Source organism: Mus musculus, chromosome 5, assembly GCF_000001635.26.
Source record: "Mus musculus strain C57BL/6J chromosome 5, GRCm38.p6 C57BL/6J".
Lineage (NCBI taxonomy): Eukaryota > Metazoa > Chordata > Mammalia > Rodentia > Muridae > Mus > Mus musculus.
In genome coordinates this window covers 114,917,308-114,939,824 of record NC_000071.6, presented here as the reverse complement: position 1 = coordinate 114,939,824, position 22,517 = coordinate 114,917,308, and the positions used below count along the sequence as shown (strand labels likewise).

At 48.1% G+C, this 22,517-nt stretch overlaps 1 protein-coding gene and 1 long non-coding RNA gene across 5 annotated transcripts; one reads left to right on the top strand and one right to left on the bottom strand.

Moving 5' to 3' along the window:
- Window positions 1–1,913: 1,913 nt before the first annotated feature.
- On the bottom strand, window positions 1,914–16,682 carry Oasl1 (2'-5' oligoadenylate synthetase-like 1). 4 transcript variants are annotated; one of them, NM_145209.3, is made up of 7 exons: window positions 16,493–16,585; window positions 16,216–16,415; window positions 11,520–11,802; window positions 9,822–9,985; window positions 6,861–7,102; window positions 3,757–3,904; window positions 1,914–2,907 (listed from the first exon to the last, which is right to left on the bottom strand). In NM_145209.3, the coding sequence occupies exons 2-7, from the start codon at window positions 16,411–16,413 to the stop codon at window positions 2,407–2,409; spliced, it is 1,536 nt and encodes a 511-aa protein (NP_660210.1). In that variant the 5' UTR covers window positions 16,414–16,415; window positions 16,493–16,585; the 3' UTR covers window positions 1,914–2,406. The 4 variants fall into 4 exon arrangements, with proteins under 4 accessions (NP_660210.1, NP_001346874.1, NP_001346875.1 ...); NM_001359945.1 differs by having other exon boundaries at window positions 16,216–16,585; NM_001359946.1 differs by lacking the exon at window positions 11,520–11,802 and having other exon boundaries at window positions 9,822–9,903; window positions 16,216–16,585.
- Window positions 16,683–17,563: 881 nt separating this feature from the next.
- Gm13822 (predicted gene 13822) lies at window positions 17,564–22,507 on the top strand. The gene is made up of 2 exons (NR_166682.1): window positions 17,564–17,774; window positions 22,236–22,507. It is a non-coding gene; the product is annotated as a predicted gene 13822 (long non-coding RNA).
- Window positions 22,508–22,517: the final 10 nt, after the last annotated feature.

Genomic DNA, 22,517 nt, shown 5'->3' with positions numbered 1-22,517 from the left:
TATATATATTTTTTTTTTTAAAGATTTATTTATTTATTCAGAAGAGGACATCAGATCCCATTACAGATGGTTGTGAGCCACCATGTGGTTACTGGGAATTGAACTCAGGACCTCTGGAAGCACAGACAGTGCTCTTAACCGCTGAGCCAACTCTCCAGCCCCAGATCTGCACGTTTGGGGATCAAACTCAGTTTGCCAGGCTTGGTAGCAAATATTTTCACCTCTTGAGCCATCTTGCTTGCTTTAAATACTTGTTTTAAAGTTATTTCTTTATGATTTCTTTCCTTTAATTGTTTGATGTGCTTGCTTATTTTACATATGTATGTGCCCGTGGTGATGAAAACATTTCTTGAGAGAAAGCAGTCATACATGGGAAAAGTCTTTCTTAGCTCAGCAGTTAAGAGCACTGCTCACAACCATCCATAACTCCTATCCTAGGAAATCTAGTAGTGACCTCTGAGAGCACCAGGCACGAATGTGCTACACATACATACAGGCAGGCAACACTCTCGTGTATCTAATAAAATAAGTCTTTAAAATTTTTCTTTGGTTGATTTTTCTTTTTTTTTTAAAGATTTTATTTATTATATGTAAGTACATTGCAGCTGTCTTTAGACATCAGAAGAGGGCGTCATATCTCACTACGGATGGTTGTGAGCCACCATGTGGTTGCTGGGATTTGAACTCAGGACCTCTAGAAAAGCAGTCAGTGCTCTTAACCACTGAGCCATCTTTCCAGCCCTGGTTGATTTTTCAAGACAAGGTTTCTCTGTGTATCCCTGGCTGTCCTGGAATTATCTCTGTAGACCAGGCTGGTCTCGAACTCAAAGATCTGGCTGCCTGTGCCTCCTGAGTGCTAGGATTAAAAAGGTTTAAGCTGCCTCTATCCAGCTAGTAAGATTTGAAAAGAAAAATGACAGCTGTGACTGAATGTTTGAATATTCCACAAATGTTTGAATCCCTTTGCTGACTTCCTACCTCCCATGCTGTTGGCTTTTGGAGATGATTGGCAGGGAACAGAGCCTTTATCCCTGCCATCAATACTCTCGAAGATCTGCCTTTCTCTCCTTCTACCACATGAGGACCAAGTGAGAAGCTACCATTTTCAAACCAGCAAGAGGTCCTCACCGGATGCCAATGATCTTCAACTTCTCAGTGAGAAACAAACACTTGTTATTCACAAGACACTGAATTTGTGGTGTTTTGCTACGGGAATGTAAAAGGACCAAGGCAGTGACTTATTCATCTAATCCATTGATAGTTTTAGAAAGGGTCTCGGGTAGCTCAGGCTGGCCTCCAACCTGCCATGCAACCAAAGATGACTGAATTCCTGATCTTCCTGACTCTGTGCTGGGATTCTAGGCAGGAGTTGACACACCTGGAAGTACTGGGGATTGAACTGGGGACTTCTTAGGAACAGGCCAGTGTTCTGCCAGCTGATCTGCCTCAGCCCTGTTCATTCCCCTACAGTATGGTCTGTATTGTGAAGTATATGAAGATCTGGATTGAGCTAGACTGTTCACCCTCTAGAAAAGAGATACTGTAGGCCCCGGATGTAAAAGAGTTGGGAAGTATATATAATGGTATTGCTAAATTGCCTAGAAGGTTTGTTTTGTTGTTGTTGTTGTTTGTTTGTTTGTTTGTTTTTATCTTTTCGAGACAGGGTTTCTCTGTGTAGCCCTGGCTGTCTTGGAACTCACTCTGTAGACCAGGCTGGCCTCGAACTCAGAAATCTGCCTGCCTCTGCCTCCCAAGATTAAAGGCATGATACCATGCCCAGAAAGAACTTTTAAATACTGTCTCATCTTCAAACTCCATTTCTCAGGCTTTGTCTCTTTTTGACTCAGTTTCCCTATACCCATCAATCGCAGAGTTGAGAGGCATCTGTGGTGACAAATGAGGACCACTCATCTGGGAAGAAACAATGGCTTTTTTATTCTCCATTTGAAAGGAACTTGATCCCCTCCTACCTTGCCTTGGATAGTCGAAGGCAGGCAGAAGTGGTTGGGGGCACAGGGGAAGGCTTCAGAGCCGCCCTGATGGAGGTCACTGGGAAGAATTTGGAGGTGGGACAACCTCAAGCAGGGTCCCTGTGATTGGTTAGGAAGATGGTTTGGCTTTCTCTGAACATGTGAGAATAGTCTGTGAGGCCAGCTATTCACTGACACAGTCTTGACAGTGAGGCCACGAGGAAGGCAGAGGTCCTGGCATGACTTCCCAGGGGACTGCAGAATTCCATTGTCACACAAGAGTGTCTGGCTGTACACGACTTCTCACACCCCCTCTGACTCCCTGCTGGCAAGGTACTGAAGACGTGGACCATCCGGGCAGAGGACGGGAAGGAGAGGCAACTAGGCTGAGTCTAGGATGAGACAATAAAACAGGCAGAGCCACCGACAGAGGAAGCTAGCTGGGCACAAATGGAGCTGCCCCCTCCGTCGTCTTGGACAGGATGACTGTGACACTGTCTTGGATGCCATAGGATTTAAAGTCAAACCAGTCCTCCAGGATGTGGCCCTGGAACTCCAGGCGCTGCTCCTGGCATCGAAGGCCCTGCCTGTCTTCTATCTGCTGCTTCAGGTTCAGGACGTAATCAAGCGGGTGGATCGCATAGGCGTGGCTCCTGCCATCCGGGTTTTTCACAAAGACCTGGATCTCAGGGGAGATGGTGTCCAGCAGGCAGATGTGGGTGTCGCAGAAGATTCCGTAGTAGGCGAGCGTGCAATGGCTTCTGATGAGCTGACGTTCTCCGCCGGGCTCCTGAAAGGACAGACGCTGCAGGCCCAAGTAGCCCTGGCTCAGTTGGATTTTCTCTTTCAGTTTCTTTATGGGTTCATAAGGGTTCACCCAGAAGGTTAAATCCGAGTGCCCCCACTCCTGCACGGTCACCTGGATATCGGGTGCTCTCTGCAAAAGACAGAGGCGGGGTTAGGCTCGCATTTCTGTCTCGTGACCCACAAATTCCCTTCCCAGATTCATCTTTGTAATAGCAAAAATGGCTTCCCCGCCCCTCCCCCACCCCACCCCCTCCCCTACCGCCACCGCCTCCTCATCTCCCTCATCTCCCTCATCCTCATCCTCCTCATCCTCCGCAGCAAATGTTTAGGGAACGCCTAGCACTTTGTAAGCTCTATGCTGGGCGCCTCCCCCCCCCCCAATACATTTTCAGCCCATTGAGGTAGGCTCTCCTCCCCTTTGGTAGACAAAGTGATGGTACCTGCCTCTGCCACACTTAGTGTTCACTGCATGGCAAAAGGAATGTAGGACACAGCTGGGTTTGGAAGAACTCTAAAGCTAGGGTTGTAAAGGTTTCAAGGAAAAAATATCCTCCAGTCCAGCAGGGAGAGGAGGGGTGGAGTGGGGGTTTGAGATGTATGAGCCATTTTTGTGTATAACAGAGGGGTTGTGAATTTGAGAGTATATGGGCTACACAAAGAGGCCTTGCTTCACTGAGTCACAGGCTGGGTGTGGCAACACACATCTTTAATTCCAGTACTCCTGAGGCACAGGTAGGTGGATCTCTGTGAGTTCAAGGCTAGCCTAGTCTATATAGGCAAGCTCCAGGACAGTCAGGACTACATAGTTCCTGTTTCATAAACAAGCCCCAAGGTCTATACTTTCCTGCCTATCTCTTGGCTTTATTTGGCTGGAAACAAGTGGTGTCCAGACGTCTTGCCTCTGAAAAGCTGTTCCCCACTTTGTTGGGTGAGGCAGTGTAGTGTTCAGACTGTCAGGTTAGGAGGAACCATTCATTACCTTCACCCTCCAGCTGGGGACGGGGCTGTCCCTGTTGTCATAGCAACAGTCCTGTTTCAGACACTGGTTGGCCCGCTGAGCCACTATGTCCCATCTGTAGCCTTCTGCCACATTGTTGGTGGGGTCTGCTGGGTCCAGGATGATAGGCCTGCAACAGAGAGACAATACCCAGGTTCTTGCTGGCTTGGGAGCCATACCCTAGGGAGCCATAACCTAGGGAGGTGGTTCCCAGCCTCCATTCTCTCTAGCAACTGAGCATCTGTGTGTCCTCAGAGATGATGAGATTTCTCATCTCCTTGAGGAGAACATTCCGGGAAGTGCAGAGAATCAGAGGGGTGGGTAGGACGAGGCTGTAAACTGGGTCCTGGAACAGTCTCAGTCTCAGATGTCCACTTAGCAGGAGAGGCACCGCAAGGCCATGGCAGGCGTTGAGGGCAAATTGGCTGAGTGGCCTTTGATAACAGTGGCACCACCAACATCCACTGATTGCTTTTGAAGCCCTGGGCCAGAACATAACCTGTGTGAGCTTTGATTCTCCCAACAATTCTATAAGGATTAGTATGGTTATCCCTGTTGTAGAGGTCAGGGAACAGAGACATAGACCTTAAGCTCTCTCTCTCTCTCTCTCTCTCTCTCTCTCTCTCTCTCTCTCTCTCGCTCTCCTTCCCCCTCCCTCCCTCTCTCCAGGGTTTCTTTGTGTAGGTCTGGCTGGCCTGGAACTCAGAGATCTGTCTGCCTCTGCCTTCAGAGTGTTGGAATTAAAGGCTTGTAGGATTAAATTAAATTAAAGGATTAAATTAAAACAATCTCTCTGCTGACCTCAAACTCTCACAGTTGGTAGTGAAGGTTCTCAGCTGTTCTGATTCTACTGCTCAACAGGGCAGAGCTCTGGCTGCCTCTAATAGTCTCTCTGGTCTGCAAACACTGAAAGACTGTTCATTACTGGCTTGTGTGGAGTCTGCGTGGGCCCCTTGGGAGATTGACTGCAGTGGACCCCGGAGCCTGTCAGTAAGAACTGCACTGTGTGTTCCTTGAGTTTGGGGCTTTGTCTTTGTGATAGAGGGTGAAAGCAGGCTACCGGGGTGAGCTGGATCCCTTGAGCTCCATGCACCCCCAGCTGTCTGATGAAGGTGATCAGGGAACAGGCAGTGCTGCCCCTCCCACTCCCCTGGGTGTACTGGCCGTGTGAGGGATATGGCGGTTTTCTCCCAGGGATGATAGAGACTTGTAACTAACTAGGAAGAAATGGGGAACAGAGGAAGGGGGAGGGGAGAAAAGAAGGGAGATGGCCAGAGAACAGGAGCAAGAGGGAAGCTAAGATTTTAGGTCTGCCCAAGATCCAGAAGGGAGTTTCTAAGAAGAAGTTCTCCCTCAGAGAGGAGCCTCAGGTGAGGAAATATCTCCATGAGATCCAGTTGTAAAAGCATTTTCTCAATTAGTGATCAAGGGGGCAGGGCCCAGCCATTGTGGGTGGAGCCATCCCTGGGCTGGTAGCCCTGGGTTCTGTAGGAAAGCAAGCTGAGGAAGCCACAGGAAGCAAGCCAGTAAGCAGTACCCCTCCATGGCCTCTGCATCAGCTCCTGCCTCCAGGTTCCTGCCCTGCTTGAGTTCCTGTCCTGACTTCCTACACTGATGAACAGTGATGTGGAAGTGTAAGGTGAAAAACAAAAAACAAAAACAAAAAATCCCTTTTCTCCCGGCTTGCTTTTTGTTTTGTCAAAGCAATAGAAACCCTGACTAAGACAACACAATTTTTTTTTTTGACCTTCAGCAGTCTACATTGTAGATACCAGTTAGTTTATTCTAGGTTTGTTGATTTAAAAATTACATCTAATATGGGCTGGAGAGAAGTGGGCTGGAGAGATGGATCAGTGGTTAAGAGCACTGACTGTTCTTCCAGAGGTCCTGAGTTCAATTCCCAGCAACCACATGGTGGCTCACAACCATCTACAATGGGATCTGACACCCTCTTCTGGTGTGTCTGAGGACAGCTACAGTGTACTCATATACATAAAATAAATACATCGGGGCTGGCGAGATGGCTCAGTGGTTAAGAGCGCCGACTGCTCTTCAAAAGGTGCAGAGTTCAAATCCCAGCAACCACATGGTGGCTCACAACCATCCGTAACAAAATCTGACGCCCTCTTCTGGAGTGTCTGAAGACAGCTACAGTGTACTCACATATAATAAATAAATAAATATTAAAAAAATAAAATAAATACATCTAAAAATTACATTTAATGTGTATGCGCATGCGTGTGTACACGTGTGTGTGTGTGTGTGTGTGTGTGTGTGTGTGTACACATGTGTGTGTGTGTGTGCACACGTGCGAGCGCGCGCTTGTGTAGATGGTTGCAGGGCATCAGAAAACAAATCACAGAGCAAGCAGTTTCCCGATAAAACATCCCCTGCTCTGCCCCTTTGGTCCTTTGCCCCTTTGGTCCTTTGGTCCTCTGCTCTGTCCCTTTGGTCCTTTCGAGAGACTGCCTTCCGGTATGCTATCCAGGCTGTGTGCTTCTCCAAGCTTCAGCATCCTGCACGGGGGTGCTGGGCACACCCCAACTGTCCCTTGCATGACAGTGATGACAATGATGACAGGCTCCTACCCATCTCTGCCTGTGCCCAAGCTGGCAGCAGCCCTAGTCCCTGTGTATGCTCCGCAGGTGCTCTGAACTCGGCCTTTGTGCTTTGCCCTGGCTTTTTAAGGAAAAGCACTGGAGTGGTTTAGGGCAAAGTGTAGTATTGAGAAACAGGGAAGAGAGTCGTATCCCCTACAACCCTCGGGAAACCTGATGTCTGTCCACTCGAGATTTCAGTGTCAGGGTCTGAGGTAGTTCTTGGTGCATATTCAATAAAGTCCTAAGATTCCACACTTCCCCCGTCTGTCTGCCTCTCTCTCTCTGTCTGTCTCTCTCTGTCTTTCTCCCCCTCTCTCTGTTTGTCTCTCTCTCCTGTCTGTCTCTCTCTGTCTCTGTCTCTCTCCCTGTCTCTGTCTGTCTGTCTCTTCCCCTCCTCTCTGTCTGTTTGTCTCTCTCTCCCTGTCTGTCTCTCCTTGTCTCTGTCTCTCTCTCTCTGAGACTCTGCGGGGAGCACAGACCCAGTACCTTTGTCCCCTGAGCTGTCTCCTGACACAGGCCTCGATGACCGGGTGCTGCAGCGTGTAGTGCTTGGTCCAGTAGATACAGAGGAGCTCATGATCCTGGAGCAGCTCCATCACCGTGGCGAGGCCTTCATCCAGCCTGAAGTTGGCATCCTCCCGGGTGCCCGCTTCCCAGGCATAGACAGTGAGCAGCTCCAGGGCATAGAGAGGGGGCAGGTTGGCCCGGGGGCACTTGTCTCTCACATACTGAAGAGAGTGGGGAAGAGACAGAGAGGGATGCCAAGATTACGTGTGACAATGACACCCAGGTCCAGGGGCAGAACATTCAAACTCTAACCCATGAGCTGTGTGACCTTGACAAAGTGACTTTCCCTTCCTGGGCCTTGGTTTCCCTGTTTTAGGATTAAGGGTCTAGGTTTGCCCAGAAGACATCAAATTGTGTCTGAATTCAAATTTAGGGGAATAGAATTTATTTTTTTGAATCCCCTCCCTCCTCCCTCCTCCCTCCTCCCTCCTCTTCAGGTGCGTGTGTGGAGGTCAGAGTTCAACTTAAGCCTTTACAAGGGTTCCTGGGATCAGACTGAACTACTGTCGCTAAGCTAGTCTGGCAAGCACCTTTAAGTTGCTGAGACATCTTATCGGATAGATCTAATTAATTTTTTGATTTTTATTTTTTGTACGTGCGTATAAGTGTATAACACTATGTATGTATGCATGGGGGTGGAGGCTAGAGGGCGGTGTGAGCTATTTTCCTTAATCGCTGTTCACATTTTAAGAGCCGCCCTCTTATTTAACTGGATTGCTCTCGCTCTCACTGGCTAGACCAAGCTGACCAGAAAGCCCCAGGGTTTCTCCTGTCTCTGCCTTCCCTGTGCTGGAATGGGAGGTGTGCCACTGTGCTCAGCTTTTTACGTGGATGTTGGGACTCTGGGCTCAGGTGGTCATGTTTGTGTCTCAAGCCTGTTACTAACTGAACTACTTGCCCAGCCCCCGCTGTTTATTTAAAAATCTAAAACCACTGGTACTAAGCTTGTGCTGGGTAGTTTTACAAGCTAAAGTCATTTGAGAGTAGGGAACCTCAATTAAGAAAATGCCTCTGTTAGACCAGGCTGTGAGCAAGATGGTAGGGAATTTTCTTAATGATTGATGAGGGAGGGCCCCGCCCCCATCGTGGGTGGGGCCAGCCCACTGTGGGTGGAGCCATTCCTAGGCTAGCGGGCTTGGGTTCTATAAGAAAGCAGGCTGAGCAAGCCTTGGGGAGCAAGCCAGTATGCAGCACCCCTCCACGGCTTCTGCATCAGCTCCTGCCTCTAGGTTCCTGCCCTGCTTGACTTCCTGCCCTGACTTCCTTCAGTGATGAACTATGATGTGGAAGTGTAAGCTGAATTAACCCTTTCCTCCCCAACTTGCTTTTTGGTCATGGTGTTTCATTATGGCAATTGTAACCCAAACTAAGACATAGCTCTTTTTAATTTTCCCAAGGCTTGATATGAAGCCCAGGCTCAAGTGTGTGTAGTGGAGGGGGTGGGCCCGAAGAGGGCTTACAGATGAGTATTGCACCTGACAGCTAATATTTATAAAAGAGGGGATTGATTATAATATAATCCACGCACGGGCGATCTCTCTATTTCTTCACTCCGGCATTAGCGAATTTATGAAGTACAACTGGAGATGAATATTCACAGGTAAAGGTGGACAGTGCCATCCAAGGGGACAGAGGTAGAGTTCTACCAGACTCCTTACATTTTTTTTTTTACTTATTTTTAATCATGTATGTGTGTGCCCTTACATTTTTTTTACTTTATTTTTTTGAAGATTTATTTATATTATGTATATGAGTACACTGTAGCTGTCTTCAGACACATTAGAAGAAGTATCAGATCCCATTACAGATGGTTGTGAGGCACCATGTGGTTGCTGGGAATTGAACTCAGGACCTCTGGAAGAGCAGTCAGTGCTCTTAACCACTGAGCCATCTCTCCAGCCCGGATTTACTTTATTTTTAATCATGTATGTGTGCATGCATGTATGCATATGAGCATGTGAGTGTATGGGTGCTCACGGAAGCCAGAGGCGCAGGATTCTCTGGAGCTGGGAGTTATAGGTTGTTTCAAGCTGCCTGATGTGGGTACTGGGAACTGAACTCGGGTTCTCTGCAAGCTCTTAACTGCTGAATGAGCTCGAGTTTGTCTTTGAGTTTGTGTAGCCTAGGTTAGCCTGGGGCTCACTATGAAGGCCGGCTGATCCCCTTGCTTCAGTTTCCTGAGGGCTGGGGTTACAGGTGTGTGCCCCATCACAACTCATCTGACTCTTAGTGTATCTGTTATTTTACAAGAAGACCGCCCTCCCATCGTAAGTGCGTTGAGCATGCATGCGTGCGTGCATGCAAAGGGGCTATTTTTTTTTTAAAGATTTATTTATTTATTATATGTAAGTACACTGTAGCTGTCTTCAGACACACCAGAAGGGAGCATCAGATGTCATTACGGATGGTTGTGAGCCACCATGTGGTTGCTGGGATTTGAACTCAGGACCTTCAGAAGAGCAGTCAGGTGCTCTTACCTGCTGAGCCATCTCACCAGCCCCCGCAAAGGGGCTATTTTTGATGCCTCCTTTTTTCAGTTTAGATAACTCTACACACCCACTGCATCGAAATATACTGGGTTCGCTTCAGATACCACATGTGACACTTGAAAAGTAGTCACCAAGGACCCGTTCATTCAGTGATGACGGGGACGCAGAAGCTGTCACCACTGAGAGGCAGAGTTGTATGCATGGATTTTAAGGAATCCACCTCCTCCTTAGTCTTGAACTTGTTGAGCCTAACGTTCACAAACCACAGGAGTGGACATCAGCCCAGGAACAGTATCTGCGGGTTGCGGATGTCCTAGCATCTGCCCATCCTCCCGAAACCCTGTCTCCCGTTGATGCCTTTCCCCCAGCCTCACCCTGGCAGCCCCCTCACCTGCTGGTACCAGTGTTTGACCAACCGAAGGAGGCTCTTCAGCTTCGTCGGCCGATGCTTCACGAAGTTTCGCTGCAGCTCGCTGAAGGATGGAGAGAAATTTCCTGGGTACCCATTAGCCTTGATCAGATTTGCGTAGACCTCGGAGCTGGGACAGGAAGGGCCTGAGGAGAGTGGAAGCAAAGACCAAGTGAAGGAAGATTCTGGAATCCAGCGTGGACTAAGTAGGCATTTTGGGAGGGCCTGGTCACTCGTTAGATTATGGTTCATCTCCAGAGAGACCAGATGTTGGCATTTTGTCTAGGCCCCGTCCCACAGCTACCTGGCAATAGTACTTTAAAAGGGGCTGCTTGCCCCTCTTCTCTCTCTTGCTCTCCTGCCCTTGCTCCCTTAGCCTCTCCCCCCTCTCTCCTCACCTCACCCCCACATGCTCATGGCCAGCCTTTTTTCCTCTTCTCTCTCTCCCTGCCTCTGCCTCCGCCTCTCCCCGCCCCCCCATGCCCTGAGTACTGTATCATGTGACTGGTACCACAGAGGGAGAAGGGATGCCTCAGCATGGGCCTGCAGAGGCACCCCCTTCCCTGAACACCATGCCACCCCTCCATCAAACATATCTCTGCTTTATAAAACACAACACCTGAGACCTTGTATAGTTGTCTTTCTGGTAATCTATCCTTCCTTCCTTCCTTCCTTTTTTCTTCCTTTCTTTCTCTCCTATGTGTGTGTGTGTGTGTGTGTGTGTGTGTGTGTGTCTCAAGACAGGATTTCTCTGTAGCCCTGGCTGTCCTGGAACTCAGTCTGTAGACCTGTAGATCAGGCTGGCCTTGAACTCACAGAGATCTGCCTGCTTCTGCTTCCTGAGTTCTGGGATTAAAGGCATCCCCACCCTCACCCCCAGACATTCTTTAAAAGCTTCATACTTTAAATTTTACTTTGGTGACAGAGTCTCACGGTGTATACCTGGCTGCTTGTTACATAGACTGGCCTGGTCTCAAACTCTTAGAGACCTGATGCTGTGTCCTGAGTGCTGGGATTAAAGGCAACTTCCAACACACGCAACCTGGTGAGTCTTGCTCAGAAGAACAACCACTGGCCTTTCCATGTCTCGGGTCCTCCCTGATGTTCCCAATATTCCCCAGCTTTCCTTAGTGTTTGTTTTATCAATAGATCTCTTTCTGGATGATGGAACCGTATTGGTCAATATTCATAGGGGAGAACTGGGATTGCACCACTCCACGAAGGACTTTCTTCCTGAGGCTGGATACTATTGCTAGCAACCATGGGATAACACTGCATAGCCTTATCAATTGGGGGGTAGCATACAAAAATCATTATGGTTTGGATCTCTGAGCTCTGCTTCTGGGAAAGGTCACCCAGACCCAGTAGATGCCACCTTGCTTCTGATTTGACTCCTTCCCCTGGTTGGGCCTTGGATCTTTCAAAAATATTCTTCCTACAGAAAATCCTTTCTGGAACCTTATTTGGTACTTCCTGGGGGAACTCCATTCTTTCTTCCGATCACTGGCTACTGTTTGTCTTGTGGGCCTCTGTGATGAGTTTCTGTTTCCCCAAGTCGGCATGGCAGCTCACCCCAGCCCAGGACACGGGTAGGAAAGAGGAAAGCATGCGGCCACCAGAGGAAAGAGGTCACAGTCTCCAGGGGAGGCCAGGCGAGGCGTGTGCTTCTGTTCCCCTTACCCAGGGCTCTGTAGGCGGGCACAACGGTGACAGTGATGGTCTCCCAGGTCTCCCTGGTCTGGATCGTGAAGATGAGACTACTGGGTACTCTGTTAGTCACACTCAGGTTACTGAGCCCAAGGTCCATCAGCTCCTGGCAGTAGTACATCCTTTTCTGTATCAGTCTCAGGACAGCCTGATGGTGCTTGGCTTCTTCCTGGAAGCTGTGGAAACAGCTCAGGAACACGACCAGCTCCACGTCTGTAGTGCTCCTGAGCACGGTGCCATTCCCAAAGCAGCCTACCTGTGAAAGACAGGACCCTGTCACCCCAAGGCTCTCAGCCACAGGCCCAGCAACCTGGGGCTCTTCATACGATACAGCCCTTTAATTGAGAACCCTTCCACACAGGCTAGCTGAAAAGTGTTGCTTCCCACGTCACGGGTGCAGACACATGGAGGGTGAATCTTGTGCTCAGCATCTCTGGCAGCTGGACTCTGGCCCCCAGGCCTCCTGACACAGGGTCTCTGTTCTAATACACAGCCTGCAGCTGACCTGGACCTTGCTGTTTAGCTCAGGCTGTCCTTGAACTCATGGCCCCCCTGATTCAGCCTCCCAGGCACGGGTTCCAGGACTGGCCCACCGAGCAGCCCTTGCTATTTCCCTGCACTGTACACCTTTAGAGAGTCAGTCTTCTCCAACCCAGGGAAATGTCTGCTCTAAGAGAATCAGGACTGAGTATCCCCAATAAAAACACTCCAAAATGATCAAAATCCAAGAGCCTTTTTTGAAACCTGCTGATATGCCACCACAAGTGGAAAATCCCACACCTGACCCCATGTGACTAAAAGTAGCGTATAAAGTTGCCTTTGGGTATGTGAAGACACATGAACTTCAAGAATAGATCTGGGTCCTACCCTAAGGTATCTCATTATGTTTATGTAGATAGGCCGAAGAGCTGGGGAGTGGGGCTGTTTCTAAACCTGAAACATTTCAGGGCCTAAGTATCTGGTAAAGGACTCCTGACCTGTAGAAATACCCACTGCACCATCTGTGAAACAGGGAGTCGGTCCCATCCATCCATTCATCCATCCATCCATCTATCCATTTTTCCTTTCTCCCCTCCATTCTCTCTGCTTCCTTGGTTTAATTGCATTGTGGATGGCTCAGGGAGCCTCCATCATGGGTGACAAGGTCTTTGGCATTAGAGCTCTAAGCCTAGCCCTGGCCTGACTCACCGGCTACGTGATCATTAAGGAGGCCAAAGTCTGGCAAGTGAGAAACCAAACCAGTGATAGGGTTATTAGGAAGATCAGACACAGCACTGTATGCCCAGGATGTGTGTGTGGGCCGTGTCCTGAAGTCAGCAAGGCGTGTCCCAGAAGTCAGCAGTCAGCGGTGCGTATCTCTTCCCTTTTCATCGAGTTGATCCCCAGCTCCTTCCATATTAGTCACATTAGTTTCCTCGCTCCCCTCCCCCCCGGAAGAGCAGTCAGTACTTTTAATCACTGAGCCATCTCTCCAGACCCCCCAGTTTCTATATCTCTTAATGACAAGAGAAGAAACTGGATTGTTTAATTTTTTTCCATTTTATTTATTCCTCTGGGTGTATGTGTGTGTCCCACATACCCTATGGCACACATGTGGGGGCCAGGGGATAACTGGTGGAAGTTGGTTCCCTCATTTCATCATGTGGGCCCCTGGGATTATACTCAGGGTGTCAGTCTTGGCTCCTTTACATGCTGAGCCATCCTGCTGGCTCTTGAATCAGATGATTTTGAAGAGAGAGTCCAGGCTTACTCTCCTGGCTCTGCCTCCTTGGCATACAAAGCCCTACATCTCTCTGGCTCACCTCTGGCTCACCCCACATGAGACTACTGGGGTTGGGTCAGTCTCTGGGTGGCTACTTTTCCTGGTTAGTGAGTCACTGCAGAAATTAAAATACTGTTATCACAGGCTGAGCAGTCCCTGTATCTGGCACTACCAAAGGCCATTTAATGCACATCTCCTTTTTAATCGCCATGGATACTGGTCCTGTGACCTGGCTCCCCAGGGTACAACACTGAATACAGAGGCAGTGGAGCACAATCCACTTGCAAGGTCTCCCAGCCAGCTAGGGAGTTAAATGGCAGCTCAGCAGACACCACCAATGGGTCTTTCTCTCCACCCTATGATGGTGTCCACACACTATGCTCTGCTCCCAGAGAGCAGGTGTCTGCCTTCTTGATTCTCCATTTTAATTCTGATTCCACTAGTATTCAGACTTGGTGTTCCTATCCTGAGAGAAAGGACCGGAGATTGATTGTGGATGTGGGCAAAGGGCAATCCCTCTGCAGGTCAGGTTATGTCTACACTGTCCTCTCCCTTCCCCAGTGAAGAAAGCACAGCTTAGGATAGACTTCATGATTTGCTTTGGTTGTCATCTTGGATTTAGTCATGTAGATAACAGCCCTCTGGAGCTTCAAGGGTGGAGGGATGAAGTATAGGATACATAGAGTGTAGAGTGTAGGATACATCCAGTGAGGATACATACAGTGTAGGATACATCCAGTATAGGATACATCCAGTGTAGGATACATCCAGTGTAGGATACATTCAATGAGAGTATAGCCAGTGTAACATATATCCAGTGTAGGATACATCCTGTGTAGGACACATCCAGTGTAGGATACATCCACTGCAGGATACATCCAGTATAGGATACATCCAGTGCAAGATACACTCTTACTGTTCTTGCTTTGTAGGCATGACTATCATTTAGTGGGTTAAGGGGAGGAGAAATGAGGCTTAGCAGTTAGCATCTGCAGCTGCCAAAACTTAATTTGGTGAGTCTTTCTTCTATCTAGATACTTGTTCTACATATTTTTTTCCTTAGGTATATCAGGGAGGGAGTGATCTAGAGTACAGCCTTGCCCCCAGAGACTCCCAGCAGCCAGGAAAAAGCCCCAGGCAAGTATCATAATGAAACCCTTGTTTCTAAGACTTTACCCTGAGCTAACCTTTAGGCTGCATGGCCTCAGTGTTGGGAAATGGAACACGATGTTTGGGATGCTGCCATCATAGAGGAGCAGACCAAGGACTTGAGACATGAGACAGGATGATCAGAGTCACACAGCTGGTGAGAGGAAGAGCCCAGACTCAAATCCTCTCTGTGTGGTGACAAAACTATGGCTGTCACTTCTAAATCATGTGACCTGAAGCTCAAGACTTCAAAATTCAACCCAGTAGCGCAAGTTTAAAATCTCAGGCTGGGAATCCAGTCCTAATTCTAGTCTAGATGCTGCAACCACTTGGGCTATGGCATTAAGATGTGTCAACCTCTTCAGGTGTCAATCTCCTTAACATTTAAATGAACAATTGGCTGAGGTTAGTTCTTCTCCAAAGCTGTGTGTGTGCGCATGTGTGCATCCTGCACTAGTGCACACTTGTGTGTGGAGATCAGAGGGCAACCTTGGGTATTGTTCTTTAGGCTGCTCATTTGGTTTTTTTGACACAGGGTATTCTACTGTGCCCTAGGGCTTGCAGATTTGGCTAGACTGATAGGCCAAGGAGACTGGTTGGTAGGCCTAGTGGTTCTCTTGTCTCTGCCTCTGCAGGGCTGGGATAATAAGTTTGAGCAGCTACACTCAGCCCTTGCCCCACCCCCTTCCAGGGTCTGTTGAACCTGTGATCCTTAGCTCAGCTAGGGGGTAGGGGTGGCAGTTGGAAGAAGGATTTAAGGAGGAAAAAAAAATATTAGTGAGAAACTTGGGTCACCGTTTGAGTAGCCGGGTTCAAATCCCAGCTCTGACGTCAGCAGTTACATCTCTGAACAAGCCCAATGGCTACTCTCAGCCTCCATTTTAAGAGTCTTTCAGTTATCAAAATATTAAAACGTGGAAAAAATTAGGAAGAAGATACCATCCAGGCAGCCAGCACATCTAAACTTGCCACATCGGTGACTGTCTTTCTTTTGTACATGCTAGGCTTTCACTCTAGCCTTGAGCCACATCCACAGATCCCGCATTTGTGTCATCTCAATCACTTTAAAGTGAGTAGCGGACAGCAAGGAGCTTTGCCCCAATACAGCATAGCATGTGTCCCCCTAAAGAGAGTTCCCCACCCCAGTAGGTGCGATTTAACTTGACAAACGGCAGTTTTCTTACCAAAATGCAGGTCATATTAAACATTTACCACTCATCCCCAAACTCACACTCTCTCTGTGTCTCTGTCTGTCTGTGGTGTGTGTGTGTGTGTGTGTGTGTGTATGTGTGTGTGTGTGTGTGTGTTGTTCTGTGATATGTAACCTAGGCTGTGAACCAACCATCCTCTTGCTTCTCTACCTCCCACATGCTGGGGTTGCAAGAATGGGCCCCCAAGTCAGGCTCTCAAAAATTGTTATTTACAAATTACATGTCAGGATCCAACTAGAGGCCTTGCATTGCATGTGGTCACTGTAGCTCTGACATTGTGGAGCCTTTGTTAGGCTCATCTGTAAAATGGGACAAGAATGGTATCTATCTCTCAGAGTATAAGTTTTAATGATAGAATATGCAGGCTTTCCCTACCATTTTCTCCAGAGGTGGTCTTTTATTATCTTCTTTAGTAGTTCATTCTGCTCAAGGCTCGCGGGGCTGTCTCGAGATGTCAGAAGCGTGAACTAGGGATCACGAGGCGAGGGGACTCCCTGGCACTGGGGTTTGCCCTGTCCTGGCTGGGAATGGTGAAGTCCAGTCTTACCTTGAGTACCTTGAGCACGCGCACATCCCGAGCCGGGCCACGATCTTCACGGAAATTCTCCTGCCTCAGGAACTGCTCCACTGTCTGCACGGTCTCCAGGACCTCTTCTTTCCACTCTCTGGTTGGCTGCAGCCACTGAGCCACAAAGGAGTCCAGCTTGGAGGCCGGGAAGCCGTACAGCTCCTGGGCGACTGCCATGGCTACAAACTGACCGTCAGCTACCTCAGGCAGGCGCAGGGCTATATAGCCAAGCACCCATCCAGCTGCCGGTACTCACCTCCTCCTTTTTTAAGGCGGCTCCTTTCCAGCTGACCTCTGGCACCCAATGGCGGAAAGGGGGGTGAAGAGAGAAGCTTGGGAGCATGGCTCTATGGGGGGGTCCCCTCCTTGGAGATTTATTGTCATGGTAGGTGTGCCGAGGGACCAGAGGCTGGGGTTGGCCGGTCTGGACCGCCTTAACAGGGTTGGCATGGGGCCAACTTTTGTGCTGTTAAGTTTCGATTCTCAACATTTGTAGTTTCTCTTTTGTGACGTTTGTAAACTGAAATTGGCTTGAGTCTGACCTTCCAGAGACACCTTGTCTGGATGACTTAGGCCAACTGCCCCGACCCGTCATAGGGAAACTGAGGTTTGGAAAGAGAAAGAGCCTAGTCATGGCTGTGGTAAGGAATGAGGAATCTGGAATCAGAAGGACACTTTGAGGTTGTCAGATGCTTTTTCTTTATTTTATTTCAAAGAATTATTATTATATTTATATAAAAGTTAGTATATTTCATTTAAAAGATTTAAATTTTTATTTATATTTTATTTACTTTATATTTACATATATTTATATGAGAAAATTATATTTATGTATTTTGGGTTTTTTTTTAGGAGGGGGACGCATGTCATGGCACAAATGTGGGGGTCAGAGTAAAACCTGCAGGGGCCTGTTGTCTGCTTCCACCGCACGTGGATTTTAGGACCCATACTTGGGTCATTAGGCGTGGCAATATGGTGTGAAACGAGGAAAAGAGAAACTCATATGGTAGGACATGAAATATGGCGAGAAACACTGAAAAACGTGCAAAAAGAGAAACACACGGTAGGACCTGGAATATGGCGAGAAACAGTGAAAAACGTGAAATATGAGAAATACACACTGTAGGACCTGGATTGTGGCCAGCCTGGTCTACAGAGTGAGTTCCAGGACAGCCAGGACTACACAGAGAAACTCTTATCTCATAGAAACAGGAAACAAAACATCTTGAATGTGTTTGCATTTAAGCACGCAAACACCACACACACAGTCTCAATAAAACGTTTTCAAAGCCAAAACAACCCAAATGAAGGTGCCTCTAACAGAGATCGTTACAGACATGAGACCTAGCAGGGGCTGTGTAGAGAAGTGGGTGGAGCCGGGCTCTGAGGTAGTTAAAGATTCAGAGCTGGGGTTGCTGAAAGAGTTCAGCAAAGCAGAACGAGGAAGAGCAGGAGGGTGAAGGAAAGGAGAACGTTCTGGAAGCCAAGTGATAATGCTGTTTGACAAAGAGGAAGTGGCTCACTAAGTCACATGTCAGGTGAGCCCGTTCAGCCTCCTTCCCAGGGTGAATCAGAAGCGTGGCGTGCAGAGAACTTAGAACCTAGCATGATCGCTCTGCCACCTTCTGTACTAAAGATAGACGGCAGCAATGCTACAGGCAGGGAGATGGGTCTGACACCGTGTGGCGGTCCATGCAGGATGCAGCAGTGAGCGGGCTGTGGTGGCACAGGCCTTTAATCCCAGCCCTAGGGAGGCAGAGGCAGGTGGATCTCTGTAAGTGTGAAACCAGACTGGTTGATACGGTGAATTCCAGGTCAGCTGAGGCTGCGTAATGAGACCTGTCTATAGAAAGAGAGAAGAGGGGCTGGAGAGATGGCTCAGCGGTTAAGAGCACTGACTGCTCTGTCGGAGGAGGTCCTGAGTTCAATTCCCAGCTACCACATGGTGGCTCACAATCATCTGTAATGGGATCCGATGCAGTCTTCTAGTGTATGTCTGAAAATAGCAATTAAAAAAAAACTCTTATAAAAATAGATAAATCTAAAGTTAAAAAGAAAAAAGGAAGGAAGAGGTGGGCAGGGGGGCGATGGGCACAGAGCGGATAAGGAAAGGGGCTGGGTCCCAATTTTTTTCTTTTTTTTAATTCTTTTTTTTAATTGGATATTTTCTTTATATACATTTCAAATGCTATCCCAAAAGTTCCCTATACCCTCCCTCCACCCTGCTCCCCTACTCACCCACTCCCGCTTCTTGGCCCTGGCATTCCCCTGTACTGGGGCATATAAAGTTTACAGTACCAGGGGCCTCTTTTCCCAGTGATAGCTGACTAGGCCATCTTCTGCTACATATGCAGTTAGAGATACGTGCTCTGGGGGGACTAGTTAGTTCATATTATTGTTCCACCTATAGGATTGCAGACCCCTTCAGCTCCTTGGGTGCTTTCTCTAGCTTCTCCATTGGGGGCCTAGTATTCCATCTTATAGATGACTGTGAGCGTCCACTACTATATTTGCCAGGCACTGGCATAGCGTCATGCGAGACAGCTATAACAGGGTCCTTTCAGCAAAATCTTGCTGGCATTGTGCAATAGTGTCTGGGTGGTCCCAAGTCTCTGAAGGAGGAGGAAGCAGGGATAGCTGATCCCCTCTGGCTTCGTCCATTAGTGAAAGGAGGAATAGCAGAGCCGGTGGAAGCCTAGGAGTGAGTCTGCAGGAAGAAATGGAGGTGCCTTGCATGTGGAGGTGGGAAGCTTCATGGGGAGACCACACATGGTTTTCCTTGTCACACAGATGATGGCCACTAGCGCCCCGAGAGAGAATGTTATCCCCTCTGTAGGGTAACTCCGGTGAAAATGTTTTCTGGGTCTCTCTATGGAGCTTATGAAATAGCAGGCTTCTACAGAGCTTCCTCGGACATCCTTAGTGTTAGCTGCCCCTCCCACATCCTGCGTCTGATCTGTCCTCAGCACTGAGTTCTTAAGTCAGACCATACTATATTATAACATTTTTTGTTTGTTTGTTTGTTTTGTTTTTTCGAGACAGGGTTTCTCTGTATAGCCCTGGCTGTCCTGGAGCTCACTTTGTAGACCAGGCTGGCCTCGAACTCAGAAATCCGCCTGCCTCTGCCTCCCGAGTGCTGGGATTAAAGGCGTGCGCCACCACGCCCAGCTATATTATATCATTTTAAAGAGTAGCAGTAATTTCACAAATGGAAGTCGGCACAGACGAAGACGTGTACATTTACCGTATGTTTATGCTGACATGATTTATTCACACAAGAACTGGTCGGGCCTCACTTATTCTTTCTGTTCACCGCCACGAAGCATCCTAAGGGCCAAGCAACATCGACCATTTTACCACTAATACTCCGAATGTCGTTTGAATGTTTTAAAAGGGGATACGGAGTCAGTAATGCGTTGCCTTTCTGGAGTGTCAAAACACAGCTTAATTAAACGAGTTTCTGTGGGCAAGGAGGGGGAGCCAATTATCAGAGGAGGATGACTAGGTTTGGGGCGGGAGGCAGGCATGGGAGGATGGGCGTGGCTTGGAGTCTCCGTGATGTAGAGCACCAACTGAGGACTTAGGTAAGGACGGTTTGTTCTTGAGCTCTCAAAAGTTGGCAGTGGGAGGTTGGGAGGTGGAGAGTGCAGATCTCAGAAACACTGACAGCCATGTTTCTGTGTCCTCATATTGCAACCCAGCCCTGCTGGCCCTTCCTCACCTCCACATTAGTGCTGGCCTCAGGCCTTGGGCTGTTCTGGTCCTCTGGCTTTGGTGAGCTAGGTCAGAGCAGATGAACCTTTCAGTAAAGTCAGCCCTGAACAAATAAAGGAGTGGCTCAAGGTGACTTAGTAAAGCCATGTGGCATAGATAGTTTGTCATTTGGACTGCTGTATCCATGATCCAGACAGTTGGTTTTAGGAGTCAGCTCATCTGAACTATAGGATGCCCAGATTGCAAACATATCCTCCAGCTTCCTTCACGTGTGTGTGTGTGTGTGAGAGAGAGAGAGAGAGAGAAAGGTAAAGAGAGAGAGTATATGTGTGTGAAAGAGTGTGTGTGTGTGTGTGAGAGTATATGTATGTGTGTGAGAGAGTGTGTATGTGTGAGTGTGTGTATGCATGTGAGTGTGTATGTGTGTATGTGAGTGTGTGTATGTGTGAGTATATGAGTATGTGTGAGAGTGTAGATGTGTGTGTATGAGTGTCTATGAGTATGTTAGCTGTTATTGCTAATTGTAGTATATCAACCCAGGATACAGTTTTTGTGCTTAAGACTCACCCTGAAAAGGCTCTGGGCTATACTGGGGTCCTGAATACCCAGTGTGGACTCTGGCCAAGTAATAAGGACTTTATTAGCTTAAACCTGTGTCCAAGGAGTCTTCTTTGGTGGATACCCCATGACAGTGTCTCTTTTGTGTGCACTTCTGTGTATGTGGAGCTAACTGGCTTGGAGCTGCCACCTCCTCACAGAAGCGCTGGGATGGTGACACTTGCTAGTGTGTCCAGCTTTTACACATACTGTGGGGACCAAAACTCTCGCTGTCAGGCCTTCCCAGCAAGTGCTTCACCCATCAAGCCATCTCCTCAATCCTAAATGTTATTTCTGCCAATGTCTGAAAGGATGGTTTTGAGAGAGATTGTCCCTTGCCAGAGAGTGTAATTAATTGACTTGTCAGAAGCCCAGGTAGAAGAAAGGAGTAGAGTTACTGGTGAATGTTGTCTCCTTTGGTGCTGACGCAGTCATTTTCCACTCTGCCCCACAGTTTTGAGTCCTTAGCTCTCAGTACTTACACCTCGGGTTCTCCTGACTAAATCATACTAATACTTTCCCTGGGTCTTTAGCATGCAGCCTACATAATCCTATGATCATGTGATCATATGAGCTAGTTCTCAAAACAGTCCTCTTTCCTGCCCATCTCCTTTCCATTAGTCCTGTTTCTCTGGAGAATCCTGGCTAACAGCCCAGGATTAACTACTTTATGTTTGGTTTTTCTTAAGAATTATTTATTTATATGAGTACACTGTCGCTGTCTTCAGCCATGCCAGAAGAGGGCATTGGATCCCATTACAGATGGTTATGTGGTTGCTGGGAATTGAACTCAGGACCTCTGGAAGAACAGTTAGTGCTCTTAACCGCTGAGCCATTTCTCCAGCCCTTTGTTTTTTCAAGCTAGGGTTTCTCTGTGTAGCCCTGGCTGCCCTGGAACTCATTCACAGAACCAGCCTGGCCTGGAAACCAGAGATCTGCCTGCCTCTGCCTCCAGAGTGCTGGGATCAAAGGTGAGTGCCACCTTGGCTCAGCACCACCCCATACCACCCATACCCCCCTCCTGCCTTGTTTTTGTTTTTAAGATAAGTTGTCTTACTCTCTAGCCTAGGCTGGCCTCAAACTACCTATGTATGTAGCCCTGGCAATTCTGAAACTCACGGTAATTCTCCTGCTTCAGACTACTGAGCTCTGGGGTTACAGATATGAGCCGTCACCTGGTCTTAACTTGGTTTTGCTCAAACTATATCCATTTAGGGTTCTGTCTCTTGTAGCCCTGAGGACCCTAAGATGGATAAGCTTGGTTGTCAACGTGGCTAGCTCTAGAGTCGACTAAAAGGCAAGCCATTGGGCATTCTTGTAAAGAGTTTTCTTTAAAATCAAGTCATTTGAGTAGGAACGATGACCCACCCAAAACATAAGTGGCTTGTTCTGGCATCAGCCCAGAGAGAAGAAATCTGCATTCTGCCCGCTTGCCCTTGCTCTAGGAAGTCTGTCGGTGTGGCACTTTTCACTGATATTAGAACCAACTTCTTCTTCTTCCTTTTTTGTTTTTAAAAGAAGATTTATTTATTTATTTTATGTATATGAGTAAACTGTAGCTGTATTGATGGTTGTAAGCCACCATGTGGTTGCTGGGACTTGAACTCAGGACCTTCAGAAGAGCAGTCAATGTTCTTAACCGCTGAGCCATCTCTCCAGCCCTAGAGCTAACTTCTTTGGGATTCTAGCATAGGCTGATGACCAGCAGCTGACAGACAGAGGCAGCTGAGAGAGCCAGCTTTGTGGCCCAAGGCTGGCATTGGAGTGGACCCTGAATGATGGCTCTTCTCTCCGACGCTCCAGCGATCCTGAGAGTGAAGAAGTGGAGCATGCTCGGAACTTGGTGGACTTGTGGAAGTCTGAGGAAACTCAGATTCTTGGCCTCTCCAGTGTGAGGCAGCCATGGCTGAACTACCTGGACCACACCCTAAGCCAATCTAATAAATCCTCCTTTAATATCTGTGTGGTCT

What these genes read in the sequence shown, in the direction of transcription:
- Oasl1 (NM_001359945.1), bottom strand. Translation starts at nt 16,413, where the DNA reads ATGGCAGTCGCCCAGGAGCTGTACGGCTTCCCGGCCTCCAAGCTGGAC. An exon ending in TCAAACACTGGTACCAGCAG is followed by an intron (nt 7,103 to 9,821) that starts GTGAGGGGGCTG and finishes CACTCTCTTCAG; the next exon opens with TATGTGAGAGACAAGTGCCC. An exon ending in TCCCCAGCTGGAGGGTGAAG is followed by an intron (nt 2,908 to 3,756) that starts GTAATGAATGGT and finishes TGTCTTTTGCAG; the next exon opens with AGAGCACCCGATATCCAGGT.